Source organism: Antrostomus carolinensis, unplaced genomic scaffold, assembly GCF_000700745.2.
Source record: "Antrostomus carolinensis isolate BGI_N321 unplaced genomic scaffold, ASM70074v2 scaffold13623, whole genome shotgun sequence".
Classification (NCBI taxonomy): domain Eukaryota; kingdom Metazoa; phylum Chordata; class Aves; order Caprimulgiformes; family Caprimulgidae; genus Antrostomus; species Antrostomus carolinensis.
Window position 1 is genome coordinate 19968 of NW_010304556.1, and position 23254 is coordinate 43221.

At 49.9% G+C, this 23254-nt stretch overlaps 1 protein-coding gene across 1 annotated transcript in view; it reads right to left on the reverse strand.

Annotated features, from left to right (window-relative positions):
- Positions 1 to 8327: 8327 nt before the first annotated feature.
- The window catches only part of NOL6 (nucleolar protein 6), a gene marked incomplete at its 5' end in the record, with an annotated part of 28912 nt that continues 13985 nt past the window's right edge, over positions 8328 to 23254 (reverse strand). Inside the window, 5 exons of the mRNA XM_010164506.1 lie at positions 8328 to 8720; positions 9991 to 10092; positions 18923 to 19120; positions 21685 to 21774; positions 21935 to 22059. Coding sequence (XP_010162808.1) covers positions 8571 to 8720; positions 9991 to 10092; positions 18923 to 19120; positions 21685 to 21774; positions 21935 to 22059 — 665 coding nt within the window. The remainder of the gene's footprint in view (positions 8721 to 9990; positions 10093 to 18922; positions 19121 to 21684; positions 21775 to 21934; positions 22060 to 23254) is intronic.

The following is a 23254-nucleotide window of genomic DNA, read 5'->3' on the forward strand; positions in this document are numbered from 1 at the left end:
CACCTCCACAAGCCTCACAGCAGCCAGCTGAGACAAGAAGACAAAGGCAGCCACGTCCCCGCACTGCCAGAGCATGGCTGTAGGGATTTTTTATAGTACTTCTCACATACTGGTGGCAAAGAGTGTAACTGTGCAGGGAAACTGCTGGCTTTGCCCCCTGCCACTGCTTTTCCCCAGCATGGCAGCAGCATCAGTGCTGTAATCCCACCGTGGAATGGACAGCATATTGCCAGGGTGAGCAGGCATGCCAAACACGCTTTGGGATGCTTTTGTTGAGGGATGAAACAAAGTTCACGTCCCTGGTAGGAGAAGGGGTCCTACAAGCCCATCTTGCTGTGAGCCAGCATGAGCAAGAGATGGAGCCAGGCTGGGACTCTTGTAGAGTCCAGAAGAATCCTCCTGTCTCAGAAGACAGGGATGGACTCCCTGCATTTTTGGGGCCATTCCAGGGCTTTTCTGCCACAGCAGGACCCACAGCTGTGATGTACTACCCTATCCTGGCAGCCAAGAGGGCCAACTATGTCCTGGGGTGCATCAAGCACCACACTGTGAGCCGGGTGAGGGAGGTGATTATCCTGCACTGGTGCGGCCTCACCTCCAGTACTGGGGGCAGTTTTGGGTGCCACAGGATAAAAAGGATTTAAAGCTACTGGAGAGTGTCCAGAGGAGGCCACTAAATTGGTGAAGGGCTTAGAGGAGAAGGTGCACGAGGAGAGGCTGAAGTCACTTCATTTGCTCAGCCTGGAGGAGAGGAGACTGAGAGGAGATCTCATCGCTGTCCAGAACTTCCTCCCAAGGGGAAGAGGAGGGGCAGGTGCTGATCTCTTCTCTCTGGCCACCAATGATAGGACCAGGGGAATGGCAGGAAGATGTGCCAGGGGAGGGTTAGGGTGGGCATTAGGGGAAGGTTCTTCACCAGAGGGTGGTGGAGCCCTGGAACAGGCTCCCCAGGGAGGTGCTCATGGCACCAACCCTGACAATATCCCAGAAGCATTTGGACAAAACATGCCCTCAGACACATGGTCTGAATCTTGGGACTGTCCTATGCTAGGGCAAGAGTTGGACTCAATGATCCTTGTGAGTCCCTTCCAACTCACAACATTCTATGATTCTGTGATCCCTGCCCCGGACCCTGTGCTCCCCTTGATGCTCCCTCCTCAGCCGCCTCTCACACCCTCCATGTCTCATCTCGCCTCCCTCCAACCGTCGGTGCTCCAGGGCAGGGAATGAATGTATCTCATTGCCTCTTTCTGATGGGCTGTGGCAGATCACTGGCGCTAAGCAAATTGCAGTTCCTGGTGAAAAACATCACCGTCATGGGGCAGGAGCTGCCAGTATTACTCACTGGGGGAATTGCTTTGGGCTGGGTGAAAAGGGGCCAGGGGGCAGGGGCAGGAGCTGCAGGAATGGACACCAGGAGCCCCTGCTCTTTGCTACCAGCCAGTGATGATATGGCACAGGCCACTGGTCACCCAGCTACCTGTGCCAGGGAAAGGCATGTGGTTCCCCAACACCTCGCCATGTCCCAACAGGTACCCTCACAAAAGTAAAGGAAAAGGCGCAGGCATACCTATATAAACATAAGGTATAGTGCAGGTATGAGGCAGTGCAATATAATCCCCTGTGTCCATGAAAAGGTGAGGCACGGGGGTCTATTTTGACAGGCACAGGGGAAAGGAAAGGTCCTTGGGATGGGACTGCTGGAGGGAGAAGGGACAAAGTCCTGGAGCCCTGGCTGTAGGAGGAGGGTTACCCTTCCACAGCCCCAGGCTGGCGTGGGAGGGAGCCTGGGATTCAGCTGCCCATTATTCCACCTGGCTGAGCCTTTAGTAAAGCTAATCCCCACCAACAAGACCTGACAGCAAGCGTTGGCTCAGCCCTGGGCTGCAGGACATCCCTCACACCAGGCAGTCCTGCCAATCCCACTGGATGGAGGAAAGCCAGCGCCAACTGCCACCTCTGCTCTGCCTTTGTTTCGGGGTGTCCTTGCTCCAGGATGTTCACATACCACCAGTTCAAGAGAGACAGGGAACTACTGGAAAGATCCAGGGGAGGGCTGCTAAGATGATCAAGTGGCTGGAGCAACTTTCTTAGCAGAAAAGGCTGGGAGAGCTGGGTCTGTTTAGCCTGGAGAAGACTGAGGGGACTTTATTAATGTTTATAAATATCTAAAGGACAGGTGTCAAGAGGATGGAGTCAGACTCTTTACAGTGGTGGCCAGTGATAGGACAAGGGGCAATGGGCACAAGCTGGAACACAGGAGGTTCTGCTTAAACTTGAGGAAAAATTTATTTACTGTGAGGGTGCCAGAGCCCTGGTTCAGGCTGCCCAGAGAGGCTGTGAGGTCTCCTTCTCTGGAGATGTTCTAAACCCACCTGGACCCTTTCCTGTGCAACCTGCTGTAGGGAACCTGCTTTTTCAGGGGGGTTGGACTAGGTGATCTCCTGAGGTCCCTCCCAACCCCTGCAATTCTGTGATTCTGTTACATACTTGCCCATGAGTTTGTAGCTTGCTGGCTCTTCCTTGCTAAAAGATGTAGTAGCTGAGCTTGATTTTGCTGAATGCTGACCTGCCTTGTGTTAACACAGGGTGAGACCATGGTTGTGGTCTGGAGATGCTGCTGCAGGCTAACCGTGTCCTTCTGTGAGCTTGGAGACCTCTGTGGTGTTACAAGGGCAAAGGCTGAGGGATGTTGCATTGCTGTGGGCAGCCGGCTCCGTAGTGACACCAGGGAGCACCAGACCCCATCCTGGTGCAGCCAGCGCTGGCTTTCCTCCATCCAGTGGGATTGGCAGGACTGCCTGGTGTGAGGGATGTCCTGCAGCCCAGGGCTGAGCCAACGCTTGCTGTCAGGTCTTGTTGGTGGGGATTAGCTTTGCAGATCACTGGGGGGCCCAGAACTGGACACAAAGTCCTGACTGAGCTTTCAGTCCAGCTGTAGTTGTCCTCCCAAACACTGCGATCCTCAATGCTTTAATATGCACAGAAACTATACACAATGTAGCCAAAAGGGTGAGACTCCAGCTAATTAATCAAGACCTTCCCAGGCTCCTGCCGTGCCCTTTGCTGGTAGGTCCATCAGCCTTTCCAGGCACATCCAGAAGCAACGTGAACAGGAACAATCTGTCTGGCACCTTCAGCAGAGCAGAAGCCACCTGCACAAGTCACAATCATTTCTGTGCCAGCTCACGGCACAAGCCAAGCCTTCATCATCTTCATTAGTGATCACAAATGAAGACCTGAGGAGCAGATCCGCCCTCTCTCACTCTCCAGTGGGAAGAGGCAGCGAGTTTGCTGAACATGGTCACCACACTCAGTGGGAGAGGGGAAATGGGGAGATCCTTGATCCCAAATCATTCCTCTCCAACAACATCAGCCACACAGCACCTCCCCACCATGCTCATGCATGATGCTTATTTTTCTCCTAGTGGCTGCTGCACCTTTAGCACTTGGGTTTGGTGCAAACTTCACAGCACCAGAGGCTGCATCTTTGTGCCAGCCAAGGGCTCATACTGTCTGAGCAACCTGCAGTTTCCTCCTGCTCCCTCAAGCACAGCCCTGGGGTGCCAGCACTCAGCATCTCTTCCCCAGCCCCAGCCACTTTACAGACAGTATTTATCCCATTTTTTAATTCCCTGCCCCTAACCTTTTGATTTTCCCTTCCCTGTGTGCACCTTGCCCTAGCTAACTGCCACCATCACCCCTTGAGCAGCATCACTCTGCCTTCCCAAGGAGACCATGCACACTGAATGCTGCTGCCTGCCAGAGCCGCTTTGCTACTGAAGCTTTCAGAAAGCTGCTGTCTTGGCCAGGAAAAATCACTTCAGGTCCAGAGTGTTTTCCTCGTAACAGAAACTTTGCAAACAAACCAGCCCCCAGCTGAGTAGCGTGGCCACTGTGGGAACAGCAAACTAAGGGAGGATACTCCCTCTCTGTGCCAAAAAACAGGCAACTGTTCCTTCCCCAGCCAGCCACCGAACTTTAGCCTAAGGGTTTTCAAACATGACCACTGATTGTGAGTGCCTAAAAAAAATGCTCCCTGCAAGTGCCTTTATTTTCAGGACACACATGCTTCTTGCCTTCAGGGCATCAGCGTGAAGTCAGACAGTCATGGAGAACCCAAACCACCTCCGAAAAGATCTCAGCAGCCTCTATGAGCAAGGACTGAACAGTTCAGGAGGTAGGAAAACCCCACAGCACTCAGCCTGCTGTGACCATCCCATCATCCCAGCTTCCTTTCATTAAGTCTTGCAAGTGCCACTCAAAGTTGTCAGGGGCACCTGGCAAGCAGGAATCTGGTGGCAGAAGAAAGACCCCATCCATCATCCTTTCTTCTGAGCCAGCACCAGCTGCCTCCCAACCTCTGCCTTTTCAGAGAGCATCCTTGTGATGCATGAGCTGATCCTTTTAGGAGAAAGCTGGCCAAAGGGTGGCTTAGGTAGAGGCCCAGTTTTTAGAAAGGTGTGCTAGAAAGCAGATACCACTGAGCCCTGCTTGGCTTGACTCCCATCTACCTGATAAGCTTATCATCACTCCAGCCCAGCCTTGCATTTGGAAACACCTCCCTGATTGTTCTCACCCCCCATGCACGGGAGACTCACTGTAAAGAGCTTCAAAGGAGCTTCAGAGGATGCTTTGCAAAATCAGAATCACAGAATTGCAGGGGTTGGGAGGGACCTCAGGAGATCACCTAGTCCAACCCCCCTGAAAAAGCAGGTTCCCTACAGCAGGTTGCCCAGGAAAGGGTCCAGGCGGGTTTTGAACATCTCCAGAGAAGGAGACTCCACAGCCTCTCTGGGCAGCCTGTTCCAGGGCTCCGAGGGCAGCACTGGCAATGCGTCAAGGCCCATTGCTATCACCTCAGCTCTGGCACTTCCCTCCCCTTCCCTTCAGCCCATCTCTTGCAACACACCAAGGCACGGGCTCTCTGGGGCAGCTCTGTGTTTGTACAGCTCCTGTTTATGGACAGCTAAGCAAATACCCGCCAGCAAGTGCCCACTCACTGCTCTGGAAGTGAAAACACTGCACGGGCTGTCAAACAAGCGTGCTCTGAATAACCCAGGCCCTACCCCAGCTTTCACAATAGAAATTAGTCACAGCACACCAAGAGCAGTAAATCGGGCAACAGGAGATAAAAGTTTACAACAGAGACCTCACTTGCCCTCTCATGTACCCGAGACACCTCTTTCCTTTGAATCCTGCCTTTCCTTAGAGGCACAAGGACCCTCTGCTCCTGAGGCTGAGGTGTTTTGCAGCTTGCTTTAGATACCAACTGTTGCTGAAGTCAGAGAGCACCAACACCCAGTCCCTGAGAGCATCCCCAGGCTTTCCAGCTGAATTTCAAGGTGTTTTATAACACTCACATTGGCTACAGGGTTCTGACTCGATGATCCTTGTGGGTTCCTTTAACTCACAGCATTCTAGGATCCCATGATTTTAGCAGATGATAAAACATGACCCAGAGCACTTGCAATGTTTTATCATACAAAAAAAGGATCCAGAATGATTCAAAGGTGCCCTTACATATTTGGGTATTTGAGGACTTGGGGCATTGGGGAGTTACTCTTCCTCTGAAAGAAGAGGGATGAGCCCATGGATCAACCATGGCTTTGTCAACATGAGGAGCGTTGTGAGCACAGCTGGGACGACGTGTTACTTGGGTAACTTCTGCTGACACAGATGTAACCCCTCTAAGTGACATAAGCAGGGGTAGCAGCGGTCAGTTCTGCCAGTCTCAAGTGCATTTATTTCAGAGCCTTTGCTGAGATACCAATATCTGTCACCAACCCAAACCTTTACACAAGCAAACATCTGCAGCACAGGCCTGACAGGCTCACAGCTGGCTGTGGAGCACAGTGGCGTTACCTTGTGAAACACGAGCAGGTTGGTACTTGTACGAGGGTTTGGTTATGAGTGAGTTCATTTATCATCAGTTAACTTGGCATCATTATTTTTGCAGAAGGCTAGCCTGGACACTTCCTGCCCCTTTGCTGCAGCAGTGTTTTACCCAATGATGGAAGAGCAAAGAGGAGATCCAATACACAGTAGATTGAAGCTACACGTAAGTTCTATGTATTTTTAAAGGCAAAATGGAAAAGGAGTCGCTTCTTTTAGCAGAAAGATACCTGACAGTGTGACATAGAATCATAGAATGGTTGGGGTTGGAAGGGAAGCAGAAGCAGATAAAAACCAGAGGTGCTGCAGCACTCACCCTTCAGGGTATATACATCCTTTGCACACCCCTGAGCTACCCCACCACAGGAGCTGAGCTGGGGAGGACAGGACAGGGGAGGCTACAGCACTGCTCAGCTGCAAAAGCAGAGACTGCCTCTCCATAAATATGCCCAGGTAGGGAACAAGCCAGCAAGGGGCCACATCCCATGACAGCTCTGGGGAAGGGGGAGCAAGACCTTCCAGTCCACCTGGTACAGCAGCAGGGCTGGAGGAGCTCTGCTCTCCTGCAAGGTAACATGGGCTTCAGCACATGCCTCTGCCCTAAGGAAAAGCAGAGTTATACACACCAAGGAGAGTGTCCTGGCTCCAAAGAGACAGCAAGGGGAAAAGCGAGGGCAGGATGGGCCATGGAGGGAAGAGGCAGAGCTTTAGCACAGACGACCGGTGCGGTAACTCGAGTGCTGTCCGGCAGTTCTGTTGGCAAATCTACAGGATTCCAACATCAAACTGCACGTTGGGAGCAAAGGCAGATAGGCACAAACAGCAGGAACAATCTGACTACCAAGGAAAATCACAGCCATCACTGAAGGCAGATTGAGTGATTCCAACATCTAGAGGATGATCAAACAGAACAAAGAGAAGCTTAAAAATTAATCCTTAACTAACTGCTTCTGAAACATGTCGAAATCACTGCCTGCATCTTGCCTGCTAATGGACCTGTCAGCAGCTTCTTAGGCTGCAGGGGTCATGGTAGCAACAGAAAGCGCTGCCTTGTTCTCAGGTTTCATACCTATTTTACCCACTAAGTGCTTTTGATGTTTTTGGTTTAGGTGTACTCAAAAAGGTCCTGCAAGCAAAGTATGGGCAAAGGATTTTACCTAGAGCGTAGCTCAGCCAGCAGCACAGGGAAGAGAGAAAAATGTTTCTTATTATTTTAATAGAGCAGATATACCCACAGCCCAAAACCAGGGATGCTGCACAAATGTATTTGTCCTGTAGGATCGACAGTGCCTCCAGACACTGGACCAACAGGCACAAGGTAGGCAGTACCAGCTCAGTGCTGCGTCTGTTCCACGGCCCGTTTCCAAATGCTTCAGAGCAAACATCATTTGCAAACCAGGTTGTGAATCACTTCCAGAAAGCCTCGGACCCACTTCCAACAGCTAGCAAGGACAGTAAGTCTTGAAGCAACAGATTTAACATCCCACCCAAAATGATCCTTACCAAGTAACAACTGTCTACTGTTACCAAACTGCCTGAACATCCACTTGCCATTCCAAGTTTGATCTGTTTTGGGTTTCTGCCCTATGTGCTGTCACCAAGTCTGTTTTATTTACTCTGTATGTGATTCACCCCTGCTTTGCTCTTGGAACAGGTGTGCTGCCTCCATCAGAAGAGGGGATGGGGCTAGCTCATTTGCTCCCTCTTATTTCTCTCTCCTTCCCCATCAGGAGTCCCATGATCATTTCAGACAAGAGAAATATTAAGAACAGTTGAGGTTAGAAGGCACCTCTAGACATCATCTAGTCCTGCTCAGAGTACAGTCACCTACAGCAGGCTGCCCAGGACAACATCCAGTTGGGTTTTGAGTATCTCCAAGGATGGAGACTCCACCACCTCCCTGGGTAAACTGACAGTGTTCAACCACCTTCATTAAAAAGTGTTTTAAGTAGAATTTCCTGCATTTCAATTTAAGACTCTCATCCCACCACTGGGCACCACTGCAAAGTGTCTTCTCTACTCCCCCATCAGATATTTGTAACACTGGTAAGATCCTCCCGAGCCTTCTCTTCTCTAAGATGAACAATCCCAGCTCTTGCAGCCTCTCCTCACATGGCAGAGGCTTTAACCCCTTTATTATCTTTGTTGCCCTTCACTGGACTTGCTTCAGCATGTCCACATCTCTTTTACTGGGGAGCCCAGCACTGGAAACAGCACACCAGATGTGTCTCACCAAGGCTGAATAGAGGGGAATAACCTGGTCATTTTATAATCAGTTGGTAATTCTTTGGTTTTGCTAACCACTAGCAGTTGCTAACAACTCTCTATTTAACTAGGAAACTGCATTCCCAGTGCACATCTCAGCCAGAATTTTCAGGCTTTGACATTTTCATGTGAACACAACTTTGTTTCCTACAGTGAACAAGAACCACTTCAAAAAGTTCATCCCATCTTTTTATTTTCTTCAAAATAAAAAGGCATTTGTATTCTTGAAAACAGTAACAGGTCCCTTCGCTGTTCTGAACAAGGCATATAAAGATAAATAGAGTAAAACACGCAGTTCTGGGATTTAAAAAGCTGAAAGCCTTTCCTAGGACTGATTTGTAAAAACGGAACAGTCCCAGAGTGAACAAACTCTGCTTCAGGACAGGTCCCTCCGACACCTCTCGGTGGCCTCAGATAGTCCATTTCTCTGTACGAGCTTCCACACTTTTGACCAGGCCTTCTCCCAAAACCTCGAAGTCCTCTAGAATTGCCTCCACGTTGGGAACGCTGACCAGCTCGTTGTTCAGAGTTGTCACCATCCTCCCTTTCATGTTGGAGACCTGCAGGACACACACAAACATTGCACAAAGGGGAGCACCCACTCAGACCTGCTTCACAACCTCTGCAAGCTCCTAACAGGAGAAGTAAATTGTTCTCCTGCCTTGTCACATCCAACCCCTGCCACACCACTACGCCCCATTTTCTAAGCTTCACTTCTCAACACTATCATTGCTCATTATTAGAGCTAATAAACTTGTGCAAGAGTGGCCCTTCCAGCCCCTGCTTAGGGTTTACCCTGGAGTCACAGTCCAAAGATGGCAAGGGAGGAAGAGAAACAATGGCCAGGGACATGGTGGAGATGGGAAAAGAGTGCACAGGTGCATGGCAGAACCTGTGTAAGCAGAGCAGACAGGGTATGCAAAAGGGACCACACTGTGATGCTGAGCAAGAGATGCCCGGGCTCTGCTCTGCTCTGTTGCTGGGTGTCAAAATCTCGAGTGGGAAGAGAACCTTGGCTCCACCAGGGGGAAAAAAACACAACCCTCATGTTTCATTAAGCCACACTGAACTCAGATGCAAGCATCTCCTCCTCTCATTTCACCACTGTGAATAACTGGGTTTCACAACTGCAGGTAGACTTAATGGCCAATACCCTCTGGCCATGAAGAGAGGGGAGATAAATCACCCAGAGACTGACAGCAAAAGAGCCTGGACTGCCAACTCTTGAGCCATGAGTCACTAGTTTCTTTGCGTCTTTCCTTCATAGAAAGCAACATGAATCACTCCAGCATGCCTCACACCTAGCTTAACCACCCTCTAGAGTTTGCCAGCCCACACAGTGTAGCTGGAAAATTATCTCTGTACATCGACAGGACTTGGGCACTATGAACCTAGGCTTGCCACCCCAGCTTCTTGTGGGTTGGGTATTTCTGGGTAAGATGACCAAAGCCATGAGAATGGGACAGCACACTGCACCTACCAAATGTCTTTGGCAAAAGAGACACCACCCACCTCCCAGGAGGGGACCAGAGAGGAGCACCTGGAACATAGAGCTCTGTTCTGATCCATGATCATGGTGCTGGGACTTGTCCAGGGGCACATGTTCCCTTCTTAGTTAGCTCTGCTGCTGACTGGAGGCACTGTGGCCATAGCCCTGTCTTGGTTTCACTCTTTCTAAGAAAGGGCAGAAGTATGAGCTCCATTCTCAAAGTCCTTTGGGTCTGATAAGAGTTACACAAAGCAACTACAATGCAGAAAAAAAACCCAGCTCCTCCAAGCTTTCAGGTCATAAAGGTAACAGGAAACTTAAAAGTAGAGTCAAAAACTCACCTTAAAAGGCTGAGGCTGAAAGCTCAAAGGTTTCCACAAAACTGCAATCACTTCCCCACCATGCCTGTCATAGAAGAACAAGGCGAGATCACTGAAGGCATCCTAGGGAAGAAAACAAAGAGAGGTTGTGCCAGACTTCCCAGAGCCAGAGCCCAAGCCCATCCTCCTTACACACTGACACACAGTAGCTCCACACCAGCCAGGACCAGAGCAGCAACTCTTCCAGCAGATTCCCAACAAGGAAAGCAACTGGCAGCCCATGAACAAGTCCTGGGTCCCTCCTGCTGCCTCTTCTCCCCCAGCCTTGATAAATACAGTGCACTGTCCCCACATTTTGCATGGAGATCTCATCACTGACTACCTCTCGCTGTCCCAGAGAGCAGAAACATGATACACCACCTCCCACGGGCCTGGAAGAGTACCCAGAAATCAGGATCCAGCTTTAGGACACTGGACCCCTTAGGTGACAACTCAGTTAGTGTTCCTCAACATGGTTCCCCATCAGCTGGATCTGGCATTACCAAGTTGTCCTATCCCAGTGTCCAACAGCCATGTCCAAGATTTCACAGATGGCAAGAGGTGGGCCCTGCCCATCAGAATATCCTGCCACAATATGTTTCACTACACGACAGCAAAGACCATCCCCAGGCAAGGATCTTTCACTGGAGGCCAATTTCTCAAGCTCTTCAAAGGTATCAAAGCTCCTTCTTCCCCCAGGACAAACCCCACATGTGCTGCCAGCACATGGTGTCCCAAAAGGAAACCTAACAGCAGAAACTGTAAGTGCCACAAAGTCCTGTGAGGTGCAAGGAGATGGAACGCTCAATGGAGGCACTGCAGGAATCTGTTCTCCTTGCCCCTGTGTTTCAGCAGCTGTGTCAATAAACAGCTCCTTTGGTAGTGCTGGGCAGGAGAGCTCAAAAAGAGATCTTCCATAAAGAGATGACTAAAGCCCACAATCTGGCTTCCCCCAAGCCCATGCAAGCTGGATTCCCAACACTGCAAGAAGGCAGGGGATAAGCATTGCAGCAGAAGTAAAAAACACTGTTTGCAAGCAACTTTCCGAACCCCAAAGTCTGGCCCTACAGCTCAGCACCAAACATGCTGGTACCTGGAGATAGGCATCCCAAGCACAGCAGACCAAGACATTCAAGAAGCTGCTCCCCAACACTTGTTCACTTGGTGGAGATTAACATCAGGTAATGGCACTTGTTTATCAGGTCACTACAAAACAAGTTTCTACACATGGCTGACCAGCTTTGGAGCAACCTACTGCAAGAAATACAGACCCTCTGCTCCATCTTCACTTTTCTCCTCCATCCCCTTAGCTTCCCCAGCTGCAGCACAGCCTCACTCTTACAGAGAGGTTTCTCCTGGCATCACAGTATCATGAGGTTTTCAGGAGGATTTGCATGAAAAAAAATCAACATCAAAGGAAAGCTTGGAAGAGGTCTTGTATGGACATACCAAGATTGCAGTATGAGGAGAAAAACGTGGATTGGATTGGTATTACCAGTGATCACAAAGGGTGGGGTGGCATTTTAAGAGGAAAGTCATGCTAAGCAGACAGAGGTGGTGTTGCCTGCAACCTTCAGAGCCAGTTTATGAGTTCAGACTTGAAGTACCACAAACAAGAGGGCAGCACGATTAGGCCATCAAGCTGGGAAGACTCTGAGACCTGCCAGCTCATCCCACTTCATGGGATCTTCATGGGGGCAAGGCTGGTCAAGGTTTTATCTTGCCAAACTGGCTAGAAAAACCACTGTCTAAAAATACATGGATTAAGAGGCAACCTGCCCTGGCATTTCTCAGCTGAGAGCGACGGGTCACACTCAGAGGCCAGTCGACAGGGAAGACTCCTCCATATGCCGAAGGGCAAACAGCAGGAGGGAGGGAAAGCTCAACGAAGGGCAAGAAATCTCAGGGCACGCTGACCGCCAACATGCAGCTTTCCAAACCAAAGGGGAGCAGAGCATGTCAGAACCTGAAAGGTCCCCACTGCTCTACAGAGTGAGGTCGAGTGCCACACGATACTCCCTAAGAAAAAGTCATTTTTTTACGGGCATGTCTTGATGGACAGGAGCCAGGAGCATTTGCAGGAAAGGAGCCCTCCCAGGCTCAGCTCATTTCCCTATAAAACTACTGTTCAGCCTGATAGCCAGCACCTTTTATGCAGACAGCAGGAAGCAGAGGGCAGATGTTAACAGGACGGCATCCAGTTCAAAATCCCAGCAAAGAGAGAGCTTCTGCACTTGTGCTGCTCCCAGCATCGTCCTCGTAATAGTGCTTTGGGCCGGCTCCACCAAGCTGTGGAGATGCACCACTCTTGGGAAACTGCAGCATTAAAAGGGTCAGGCGTATTAGTCATCACACTTCTGTTTGTACAGAGGCTGGGGGAGTAAAAGCAAACAGTTCACCTCCCTTTCCACATCCCATGCTCCATGCTTAGTGCCACTGGGCTTGCCTGAGCCTGCAAACACACTCCTCAGGGAAAAGTTTAAGATAAAAGGGAGAAAAGGCAGGGAGTGCATTTGAATCCCTATTCCCTTCTCAAGCTGCTGTATCTTTAGTTGCAGCTCAGCTTTAAAGGCCTAGAGAAAGCTCTGCCTGCTCAGAAGGACCCCTGTCATCAGCAAAACCTACAGCTGGTTCCCATCTCACAGAGACACCAGGGGCCTGCAAGCTCAGGGCGGCCTTTCTGAGAAGCTTCATCATCCAGGGAAGGGGTATGTGGCGCCTGGAAGAAGATTAGCTCAAGGTATGTAAGGAGCCGTCTGGGTTGTAGGAATGAAAGGATGGAGAAAGGTGGTGAGTAAACCAATACCCTGATGTAAAATGGGATTACTGGATTAAGCAGCTTCAATCCATGAAGCATGGGTTTTGCAATGAGGTAAACACTCATTGCTAGTTAAGCAACTACTTTGTTACTTAGGAGTGGGGCTTTTTTTCACCTAACCATTTATCCACCCATTTGATTCACTGCTCCTAGCTGGAGATCAGGCTCACTGCATCACATCTGCTAGAAAAAGCGGAGCCATTTAGGGAGGTCTCCACACCCAAAATGTGCCTAGCAGCTCTTCCTGGTGCGAGCAGTGCAAGTGGCAAATGCACCAATCAACATTTCCTCAGTACTTAGAACATTTTAAGTGCTCTCAGCAAGGGATCACCAGTAAAAAACCCTATTAAAGCTACTTATTTTCAACAAATAATTACATTTGTGGTTAACACTTTAAGGTCCTTGTCATCCTACTGCAACCTGCCCTGATGCTCACAGGTTACATGGAACAGACAGAGCCTTCCTCCATGCCCAAAGAGAGCAAGGAACACTGCTGAGAAAACCAGGCTGGGGTTACTTCTATGTCAGAGAGGTTTTAGAAAGAGGAAAGAAACATTTATGTTAGGTTTGGGATTGAGCTGGTAAAAACTTTCCCACTTCTGAGTGCCTCACCAGAGTCACATGTGCATCCCTGTCCCAGGGGTTTGGCGCAGCAGCAAAGAAGTATGGCAAGGAAAAAAGCCACCCATGTTCTCCTGGCTGCATTAGCAAACATACTTTGTCCACCAGTCCACCAAACCATCTGAGACTGAAGTCTTCAATCACTTCCAATCAAAGCCTCATCCAACCTGGCCTTAAACATCCCCTCCCTGGAAGTGTTCAAGGCCAGGCTGGATGAGGCTTTGAGCAACCTGGTCTAATGGAAGGTGTCCCTGCTGATGGCAGGGGGGTTGGAACTGGATGAGCTTTAAGGTCCCTCCCAACCCAAACCATTCTATGATTCTGTGATTTCTAGAGGACAAATGCAAGGCAGACCTCTGGAAAGACATTACCAATACAGAAGAAATGCAGCCCCAAGTTCCCTTTCAGCTCACCCAAGGAGCACGAGGCACTGATGCCTCGCTAAGCACACGTGTGCCCATATGTGTACGCATACACGCGTGCATCCACCCCAACCCTGAGCACTATGCTAAGGGTCACTAAAGTGCTCTGCAGCTGTAAGAGCAGGGAATTTCCTGCCACCTTTGTCCTTACAAGGGCACAGATCCAGACAAGAAGGTTTCCTCCATGTTATAAGAGCCCACAGAGCTTTTTCAGTTCATCTCCTGCCTGTCTGGAGTTGCCGTAGGAGGAGTCAGCCCTGTCAGTCAAAACAGGAAGGCAGCAGTCTGACCTGAAAAGATTTCACCAGTTCCAGCTATATCCCATAACCACAGCTTATATACTGTAAGAGACCAGGAACTTTTAATATCATTAATTCCTTCCTAACATGCAGTAGCAAGATACACATTCCTACACTGTGAGAGGAAGAAAGGAAAGGGCGGTAAATATTCCAGATAGGTCTTGTCTGAAGGTGCAAGAAATGCAAAACATTGCTTTAGAGCGAAGGATGTTTACAGTAAAGCAGGAAACATTTTCCTGCTCATCTACACAGGAAAGATCTCCTGTGTACAAGGTGGGGAGCTCCTCTGCCACAAGCTCTTCCACAGGCACGTACAGCCAGAGAAAGCTAAACGTCAGTGAAAGGGTGCACTTCACATCCAGCAACCCAGTGAGACCAGAGACCACATAAACGTTAGGGCTTTTAACAGCCACCATAGACATGCAGAGGGACATGACCCAGGCAGCTTCATCTGATTTTCCCCACCATGAGAACAGCTCAAGGAGGTGACCAGAGCCTTGGGGCTTTCTGAGCTTGTGAATGCACACAGACAGGCATGGCAAGAGTATCCACAAGTCCTGTGTTGTCTGGATCACTTCTCAGGTCCAGAGGTTAGCCAAGCCACCCTGGAGCAAAAGCTGCACTGACCGAGCCTTCCCACACCAGGTCCCCAGCAAATGGCTGGGGGTTCTACAGCTTGACAGTCACCACAACACGGACCAGCAGTCACGGTGGAGTTCAACAACAGCCTAATCTGAGAGGCTTAAACTTAATGTAGCCTTGCTGGAGAATCCCCACCAGGACCCAATCCGGGATTTGCTCACCAAGGTGCTTGGGACCATTAGGTGCCAAGAAGGCTGGTGCTGAGCTGAGGCTCCAGGGAAGCCCTCTCTGCAGGATGTCTGGCACCTGTTTTCCCTCAAAAATGTCTGCCCGCAAAGCCTTTTCATCTGGACAGGCTCCCAGAACAGGCCTTTTCTATCAGATCTGTCCTGGAATTGAAGAATTTGCCATCTGAATCCCACAACCAGCCTTTCATCTCTACCCAGAGCCTCCCAGGCACCAGGGCAACTCAATCAGATCAGCTCCTGCAGCACATCTCCTTGAAGCAGGAAAAATTAAAACAGTCAGGACTCAACATCTCTCCTCCCTTCATTTACTCTTCTGATTAAGCTCCTTGGGAAAGGCACGCAGCAATCCTTCAGTTCCAGAGCACTCCTGCCTTGCTAACCCCTTTGATGTGAGAACAGGGACCTCTCAGTAGCAAACAGGTTGGACAGGAGAAAAGTGGGTCTCCTGGTTAGAGGCCCAAGGAGACTGGGGAATATGCTACTCCCTGCCCCTCTCAACTCAATCAATAAGCCCAGGCATTTAAATCTCTTTTTCATGTGGAAAGCTCAAAAAAGGACATATTTCTTTTCTGCCCATAGAAGAGAACAAAATCCCACAGCATCGCTGTGTGGCACATGTCTCCCTTTGTGGCTATAAACTCACCACAGCTCCACTATCAGCCTCAGCTACAATCCTGTTGCTCAATTCTGTGGTTTGTGGTATTAAGGGAGAGCAAATTACTCTGAGTCAAAGCCAGACAGTTCTGTATTCAAGAGCCTTCCACCAAAATGTCTCGTAAGAATTCACTGCTGTCACCACACTCTCTTCACTCTGCCCTGGCTGGGTTTGGATCAACCCCAGGGGTTTGGATCAACCCCTCTCCTGCAGGATGAGGAAGAGCTGAACACTTCTTAGAGCAGCAAAAGCCAGGGGAGGAGAATACAAGGCTGCTGGATAGGCTACCAACCTAAGTCAGGTCAAAGCACAAAGCCGATGCAAAGGTCTTGCCTTTAAGCAACAACACCAGTACCCTGAGACACAAAGCCAGCTGATCTCTGATGGGATAGCTTCTACTGACAGCTTGGCATCACCTGCTTGCTGGTGACCCTGCAGTGAAAAGTCAGCTTCTGAGGCCCTCCAACACAGGTGGATGCAGCTGAGAGCACGTGCAGCACCACCTCTGTGATTTTTTCCAAGAGAAGAAATGCCTGTTTGCACAGAAAGAGATATTAATCAGCACCTTCAGGTCTGCCTGCTACTGATCTGGAAGTTACAAGAGCCCAGTGAACTGGTACTGCAAGATACCTCCAATGCAAAGGCTGCAAGGGAACACAGCCAGAACTATCTCAGAGCCTTCAAGAGGAGGAAAAGCCCCCAGCCAGGGCTGCTGAGGCAGATTTTGAGTTCTCTACCCCACAGCTCCTCAGAGAAAGCTGAGACAAGTTCCTTTGCTCACATCCAGGTTTCTTCATTGGGATGTCAGTATACTGGTTTTAGGCCCAGCTGTCATTTGTAACCAAACCAAACTCTGTTCTGAGTATATCATTAACTGTACTAGAGAAAATGGGCAATAAAAATTCAGACAGCTTGTATGTCACTATTGACTGGACCAATTAAGTCATAACTGCTTAAAGGATAATGAAAGCTGCTTTCCAGGGAAGTCTCTTCTGTACCTTTCACTTCTGCAGCCATTTGCTGACAACAAATTGACTAGAAGCACAAAAAAGTCCCATAAACTGCAACACATCCCAACGAATTTCCTGACTGAGCGCCTCAATATGCAGTGTGATTTGCTGTAAGCCTGTCAACAGCGTCCCCAAGGAGCCTGGTCTCCCCATAGGCTTGTCCAGCAGTCTTCAGCTCCTCTTGGACCAAAAAGCCAGCATCCTGCCAGGTCTCCATGAGAGTCACTTAGCCCCGACTCCTCTGGAGACACAGAGGCTCTGGCTCCACGCACACAGGCGCTTCCAGTGCCTTGGCAGCTGCTGAAAGGCTCCATTCAGATCTAATCCCTGCTCCCAGCATGGCGTGGAGAGGGATTTCAGGCTTAAGGAACTCCATTTCCTACCCAGATCTATGCCTCCTGGTGGAGCTTTCATGGGAGCAGGCCAAATTCTCATCATACAGGGAACAGAAGAGAGGGGCTTGGTCGTGATACTCCACCTCAGATCCAGACACCAGGAAAAAGTGAAATAGTGAATGGGTCCCAATCGCTGTGCTTCCTGCTCCCTTTTAAAAAAGTCATGTAGGATGCTTCTCCCCCTCCTTCTTGGACCCCAAGAAACCCTCAAAATACTCTCTGCAGTGTATCCTGCAGGACCTCCACCTTGAAAACAATCTTCCTTCTCGAAGGCAGGAGAGCACCAAGCACCTTCTTTTCCCTCTCTTCTCCTCCACGACTTTCCAGCTAAACAAGGAGCAATACTTGCAGGGAAACTGCGGAACAATTTTGACATTTTTCCTCAATGTAAAGAGGTCTTGCATGCAGCCCTGTCTCTCGCTTCCTTGCCCCTGCCCCACACTGCCCCAACCTGCTGTGGGTGACAGAAGGACCAAGCTTGCACCTTGCTAGACCTGGCAGCTCTACTTGAAGCTACAGCAGATTCCCATAGACTGGACAGAGACCAGCATGAATTGCAGCTGGAAGGAGGCTTGGGAGATAACGGGGCTGGGTTTGAGGAAACTTTCAAGGAAACCCATGCAAGTTTTCTTTAGCCACCTTCCTAAGCTACCTCGGTTAAGGTGCTGAGCCTTGTAGTGGCATCAGAAAAACGCTTGGTGGCTGTGCACAATTAGCCAACTTGTCAGCCAGCAAATGCTAAATGCTGCAGAGCCTGCAGGAGGCAGCTCAGAGAAGAGAAGAGATGCTGCCCAAAAAACTATTTTTCTTTTGCAGACACCCCTCCCTCCCCAGTGCAAGCTTGGAGAGAAGCTGATACCAAATCTTCAGCCAAGAGAAGCATACATGAAAATGGACAAAGCCCTCCTAGAATGTCACTCAGGAGAAGGGCAAGGAGAAAGCCCTCTGATATGCCATGATGCCCAGGAGGGCTGTCAGAGCTGTCTGGGAGCTGCCAGAGCACAGCTGAAGTCCCGCCAGCTCTAGCTCTGCCTTCCATCAGGCTGCCACTAGCACAGCCCGACGGCTGCAGGGATGAGGGCCAACACAGTGGCCAACACAGGCTGCAAGAAGGGAAATCCCAGTCAGATATTCCAGACACTAACATTTACTCAGCTACTGCATGAGAAGCTGGGAAGGGCCAAAGAGGGAGAGGCTGCACATCTGCAAAGCACCAGCTGTCCAGATCCGTCAGGGATCACCGCTGCAGCGGAGCACCCTGCATGTCTCCCCAGCTTACGGAGGCTTTGGCATGGCCACAGAGTGGAAAAGCACTGGGTTTGATGACTTTAGATACTGATGTTCTCCATATACCCATATTACCAACTTCCTCTGCCACCACGCATGTAAACAGCCACAGAGAAACCATCCTGTGACTGATATTCAGCACAACAGCAGGAGCCCTACTGGTACCATGCCATGGATTCCTGTACATTCCCACAGAAAATATGGGTAGCTACTGTCCATCATGCACCACAGTTGATGCAAGAAACCATTACAAGTCCATTAACTGGCTACAAACAGCTTAAAGATACTTTTGCATTGAAACATCATATTCCTCAGCAAAAGCTCCAGGTGCTTTGTATCTGAGGTCTCTCTCGCATCAGCAGCACTCCCATTTCCACTGAACAGGTGGTGCATTCACCAGGTCTTCTGCTGAAGAAGTAATTTCAGATGCACATAAAGAGTGACCATCCCATGCAAAATACATAAAGATGTCACCAACTAGCTCCTGCAGTGGCAGGCAACTAATGACCTGAAAGGCAGAAGGCAGCTCCCCCTTAGGCAAGGAGCCTCCTGTCCTTCCCCAGTGGGCCATGCTTACTCTTAACTCCTGGAGGTAGCACTGTACAGGGTCATAATCCACCACAGGGAAGAGGATCTTCAAGGCACTGCTGTTCTTCACCACGCCCCGGGAAAACGACTTCAGTGGCCGGTCCACGCTCTCCAGATGCCGAGGTATCTGCTTTATGTTCAGGTGGATGAGGACATCATAGAAGTCCAAAGGAGGGCGGAAGACCATCTGCAGGGAGAAAAGATCAGTGCTACTCAATATAGGACACAGGAGAGCAGGAGAGATGGGAGAGGTTTTCCAAGCCTTTGCTTGCATTTTATTCCCTTTCCTTAGAAAGCAGTAAAATTTTTGTGAGATTATGTCAGAAGTTTGCCAAAACATCCACAGAAAAAACAGCTGTGGTGGAGCCACAGGGAGCTCCAGCCCATACTGGCAACCCCATTCCCTATGAGCCGAGACGTGTCCTCAACCCAGCATGGGCTCTGCTCATATCAGAAGGATGTGATCCTCCCTCCCCTAAACCCCATGCACGTACTGCAACAAGGACTCTGTCAAGAGCAAGGTGGTTCCCCCATGGCCATCTCCTGATGGATAGGCTAAACGTTCTCTGGACCACTAAAGTGCACCAGGAAATACATGCTCTACTGCCACAGCCTAACTGTACAGCAAGCTCAACCCTTAGAGAAGGGAGATGCTCCCTACCCACATCAGATACCTATCCGGGACTACACTCTCTACCTTATGGATTTCCCAGGGCAGCAGAAAAATCTAAGTGCTGTCCCTAGGACCTGGGGAGAATCCCTGGAGAAGAGCTTTCCACGGGGCCAAGATGGTCCTCTACAGCCCAGACCACAGCCCACCTGAGTGCACCACAGTGGGGTGGGCAGTCAAGAGAGAGACAGTGAGCTGAGGCAGGTAACCACACCGCATGTTGCCGAGTCCCAGAACAAAGAGGGGAGTCAAGAAGCTAAAAGGACCCAAACAGCACCCAGGAGACACAAGGAGCTGTGCAACAGCAGGATGGTCTTGTCTGTCCAACAGGAGTTGCCCTGAAGGGCAGCAGCATCTTCCATCAAGCAGGCAGAGGGTAAGAAGAAGCCTCAATAATGAAGGGGAGCAATCCCAGACACATAAATATTTGGACAGGCGGGATCTGGCAATATGGATGCAGCTGTATTAAAATGGAAAACAACTTAAAACTATGTGTTTTTGTGGAAAAAATGATGCAGGGACACGAACAGAGGCGTGGGACACCGCCCAACTTGGTGCTGGCAGAAAACCCACTGCTCAGAGCTGGTTTATAGCCAGGCTGGGGAGAACACACATGAAGAACATCAGCGACCAGCACCAAGTCCCAGCTCTAGTACACACAGACCTCCTTTCCCACCCAGCTGACCAAGTCCATGATTTGTTGTACCCCTCTGGGAGCAAAGAAAAAGGCCTCACAAAACCATGTCTGCATCCACATGACAGCCAGCACAACCCCAAGCAACCCAAATGCAGTAAAAAAAAATCTTGGAGCACTCCCTTAGACACATGGGAAGAGGAGGCAACTCCCAAGTTGCACTGGAAATGCTTTTCCCTCCTCCCATTCCCCATGCTTTGCTTACAAACAGATTAGCAGCCCTGGAAACAGTATCCTGTGTTTATCTCTGAGGAACATCACAGGCCTGGGAGGATGCTGGTAGGGACCAGAGGGACACCCTGGGGATGAGAAGGATCCCGCTGCAATGGCAAGGGGAGAGGAGGGGGAAGGAGGACCAAGGAGGCTGAGTGGAGGGGTTGGGAGGATGCTATGGACAGGCAACAACTTGTTTCAGGAGCTAACCACCCCCAGCTCACACTGCACCTCTTGGGTTTTGGTTTTGGGTCCGCACTATGACCGTGGCACACCAGGCACGTCTCACGTGTACAGCCTCTCACTCCTTCACAGCCCAGCAGTACACACTGCTCCTGCTTCAAGTAGATCCCAACCCCTGTAATAATTCCAGTGCAAAATGCAGCAGAACTGAAAGCAATTCCAGGAAATCCTTTACATATTGCTCAGGCAGGTGGGGGAAGAAAAAAAAAACCCACAAGCCATAGTATTTAGTTTTTTTCCTAATGTGAATCTGTCATTTCTAACTACTGTTTGGCTTTTGAGTTCTCTCAGCTTCAACTGCCTTGGTCACTACTTGGTACAGCAACAGGCTCCCTCCAAAACACAAGTATCTATCTTCAAAGGGCAAATAACTGTGTCTGCAGCTCCCAGGTCCATTTGAGTAATGGACGTTTTAACTTAAAAGAGAAAATGAAGAGCGTTAAACTACATATGGCCTTACTCCTCTGTTCAAACCAAAATAACACCTTCCTAGAGTTCCTGGTATCGTTCTACCAAAAACCTCCACCACCCTGGGCTTGGTCAGACTCGAGCACACAAGCCAGATCTCCACAGTTTCACCAAGACAGAGTCTCCCAGAGGCACCATTTACTCTAGCCATGGACACACAACCAGTTCTGCACAGGAGCAGTGCAGGTTTGCTTGTGCCCCAACAAAACCAGAGAATACAAAGTTAATTTTCCCAGTCAATGATATTTCACCCTGAGTTGCTATCCACAGATGGGTCCCTCAGAAGCAGGGTAGCACAGCAGGGCACCAGCCTCCCTGTTCCCATCCTTGCTGCTCTTTATCCTGGGTCAATCACATGTGGCCACAGCCTGAATCCTACTAATGCATTCCAGTGATGATGACTGAAGATCAGTATGCTTTGGCAGAGCCTGAAAACCCTTGTGCTGGTGCCCCAAGGGGTTACCTTCACATCCTGGCTGTTGAGTGGGTCCATAAGCTGCTTCTCCAGGGCTTGGAGAGACTCTGAGGCCAGCACAAGAAGGCGTTGCAGGATCTGGGGAGGGAAGAAACCCAGAGGGTGAAACTCGGCAGTCCTGGATGTAAGCAGGGACCTGCTCACCCATAGGGCCACTGGAGCTGGCTCCAGCACTGGGAGCTGGGAACTGCCCCAAGCCAGCAGCTACCACAGGGCAAGGACAAAGGGTACAGCTCACCTGCACTGAAGGTCGCTCTTGGGTCCACATGGAGCTCCACTGGTCTTTGGGGGTGGCAATGAACATGACAGGGAGACGGGAGCGAGCAGCCACAAACTTGTTCTTGATCTCTGTGCAATCAGCATCTGGCGAAGGCAGGCAGATGGGTGAGATGGGGTCTGCCCCATCTGCAACCCTCTGTCCTCTTCACCCAGAAAAGGGCAGCACTACACGGTTTTATCCTCTCTCACCCTCTGACCCCACATCCATGTGTAACCAGAGCTCCATCACCACAGGTTTGCTCTGCTCTCATGGTTCCCTGAGCACCCACATGCAGGAAGCTTTGGAGACAGATGCAGGGCTAGATGGACCTTTGCTCTAAACCCAGCCAGGGGGGCACAGACATGAGTCAAGACACAGCAGGCACTGGGAATGACATGTGCTGGGAACTCAAATTAAACACTAATGACAGAGTTCACACCCAAAGAGTTTTCTGCTTTTCAGGGTTTTTTCCTCTCAAGTTAGAGGGGGAAAAAAAAAAAAAAAATCTCTTCAGCCAAAAATGCTTCTGATTTGTTGTGGATGCCCCCTCCCTGGAAGTGTTCAAGGCCAGGTTGGATGAGGCTTTGAGCAACCTGGTCTAGTAGAAGGTGCCCCTGCTCATGGCAAGTGGGTTGGAACTAGATGATCTTTAAGGTCCCTTCCAACCCAAACCATTCTATGATTCTATAATTTTGTTCATTAAAAAGAGCTGGAAGGTAGAAAAATATAAATTTCTAAAAGCCAATTCTCTCTCTCAGAAAATAAAAAGTTGAGGGAGCACTGAAACCCACAGAAACAGCTGCTCCCTCTGGCATTATCCACACCACTCCCAAGTAGCTTTACCTTATCTTATAAATCAGCTTTAAAAGCTGGGTGTTGCTATCTCCCCCACCCCACCACCACCCAAAGCCAAAACAAGTCTCTTCTGGCTCCTGGGGAAAGATGGCAAGAATCTGAAAGACTATCAACAGGCAAAACACAAGCAAGAGGGGAGGACCAGAGGTCCGCTTGGATGTGACAGTTTGCTCCTTTGGAAACCAGAGACCTTTACCAGGAAAACCTCAATGCTCAGGAGGTAACAAACCCTAGAGGACTGCAGCTGTTTCCCCTTGCAGATTCTGAAATCGTGGACTAGCAGATCATCCCCACAATCTAAATGGCTCAGTGGGACTCTCAAAGCAGACATGGTGCAGGAGGCTTTGAAGCTTCCAGTTCAAGAACTTAACTGCTCTCCCAGCACAAACGAAGGTTTGGCTCCCAAGAGCCAGGGCAAAGCCTCAAGCAAAAACGCTGGATACA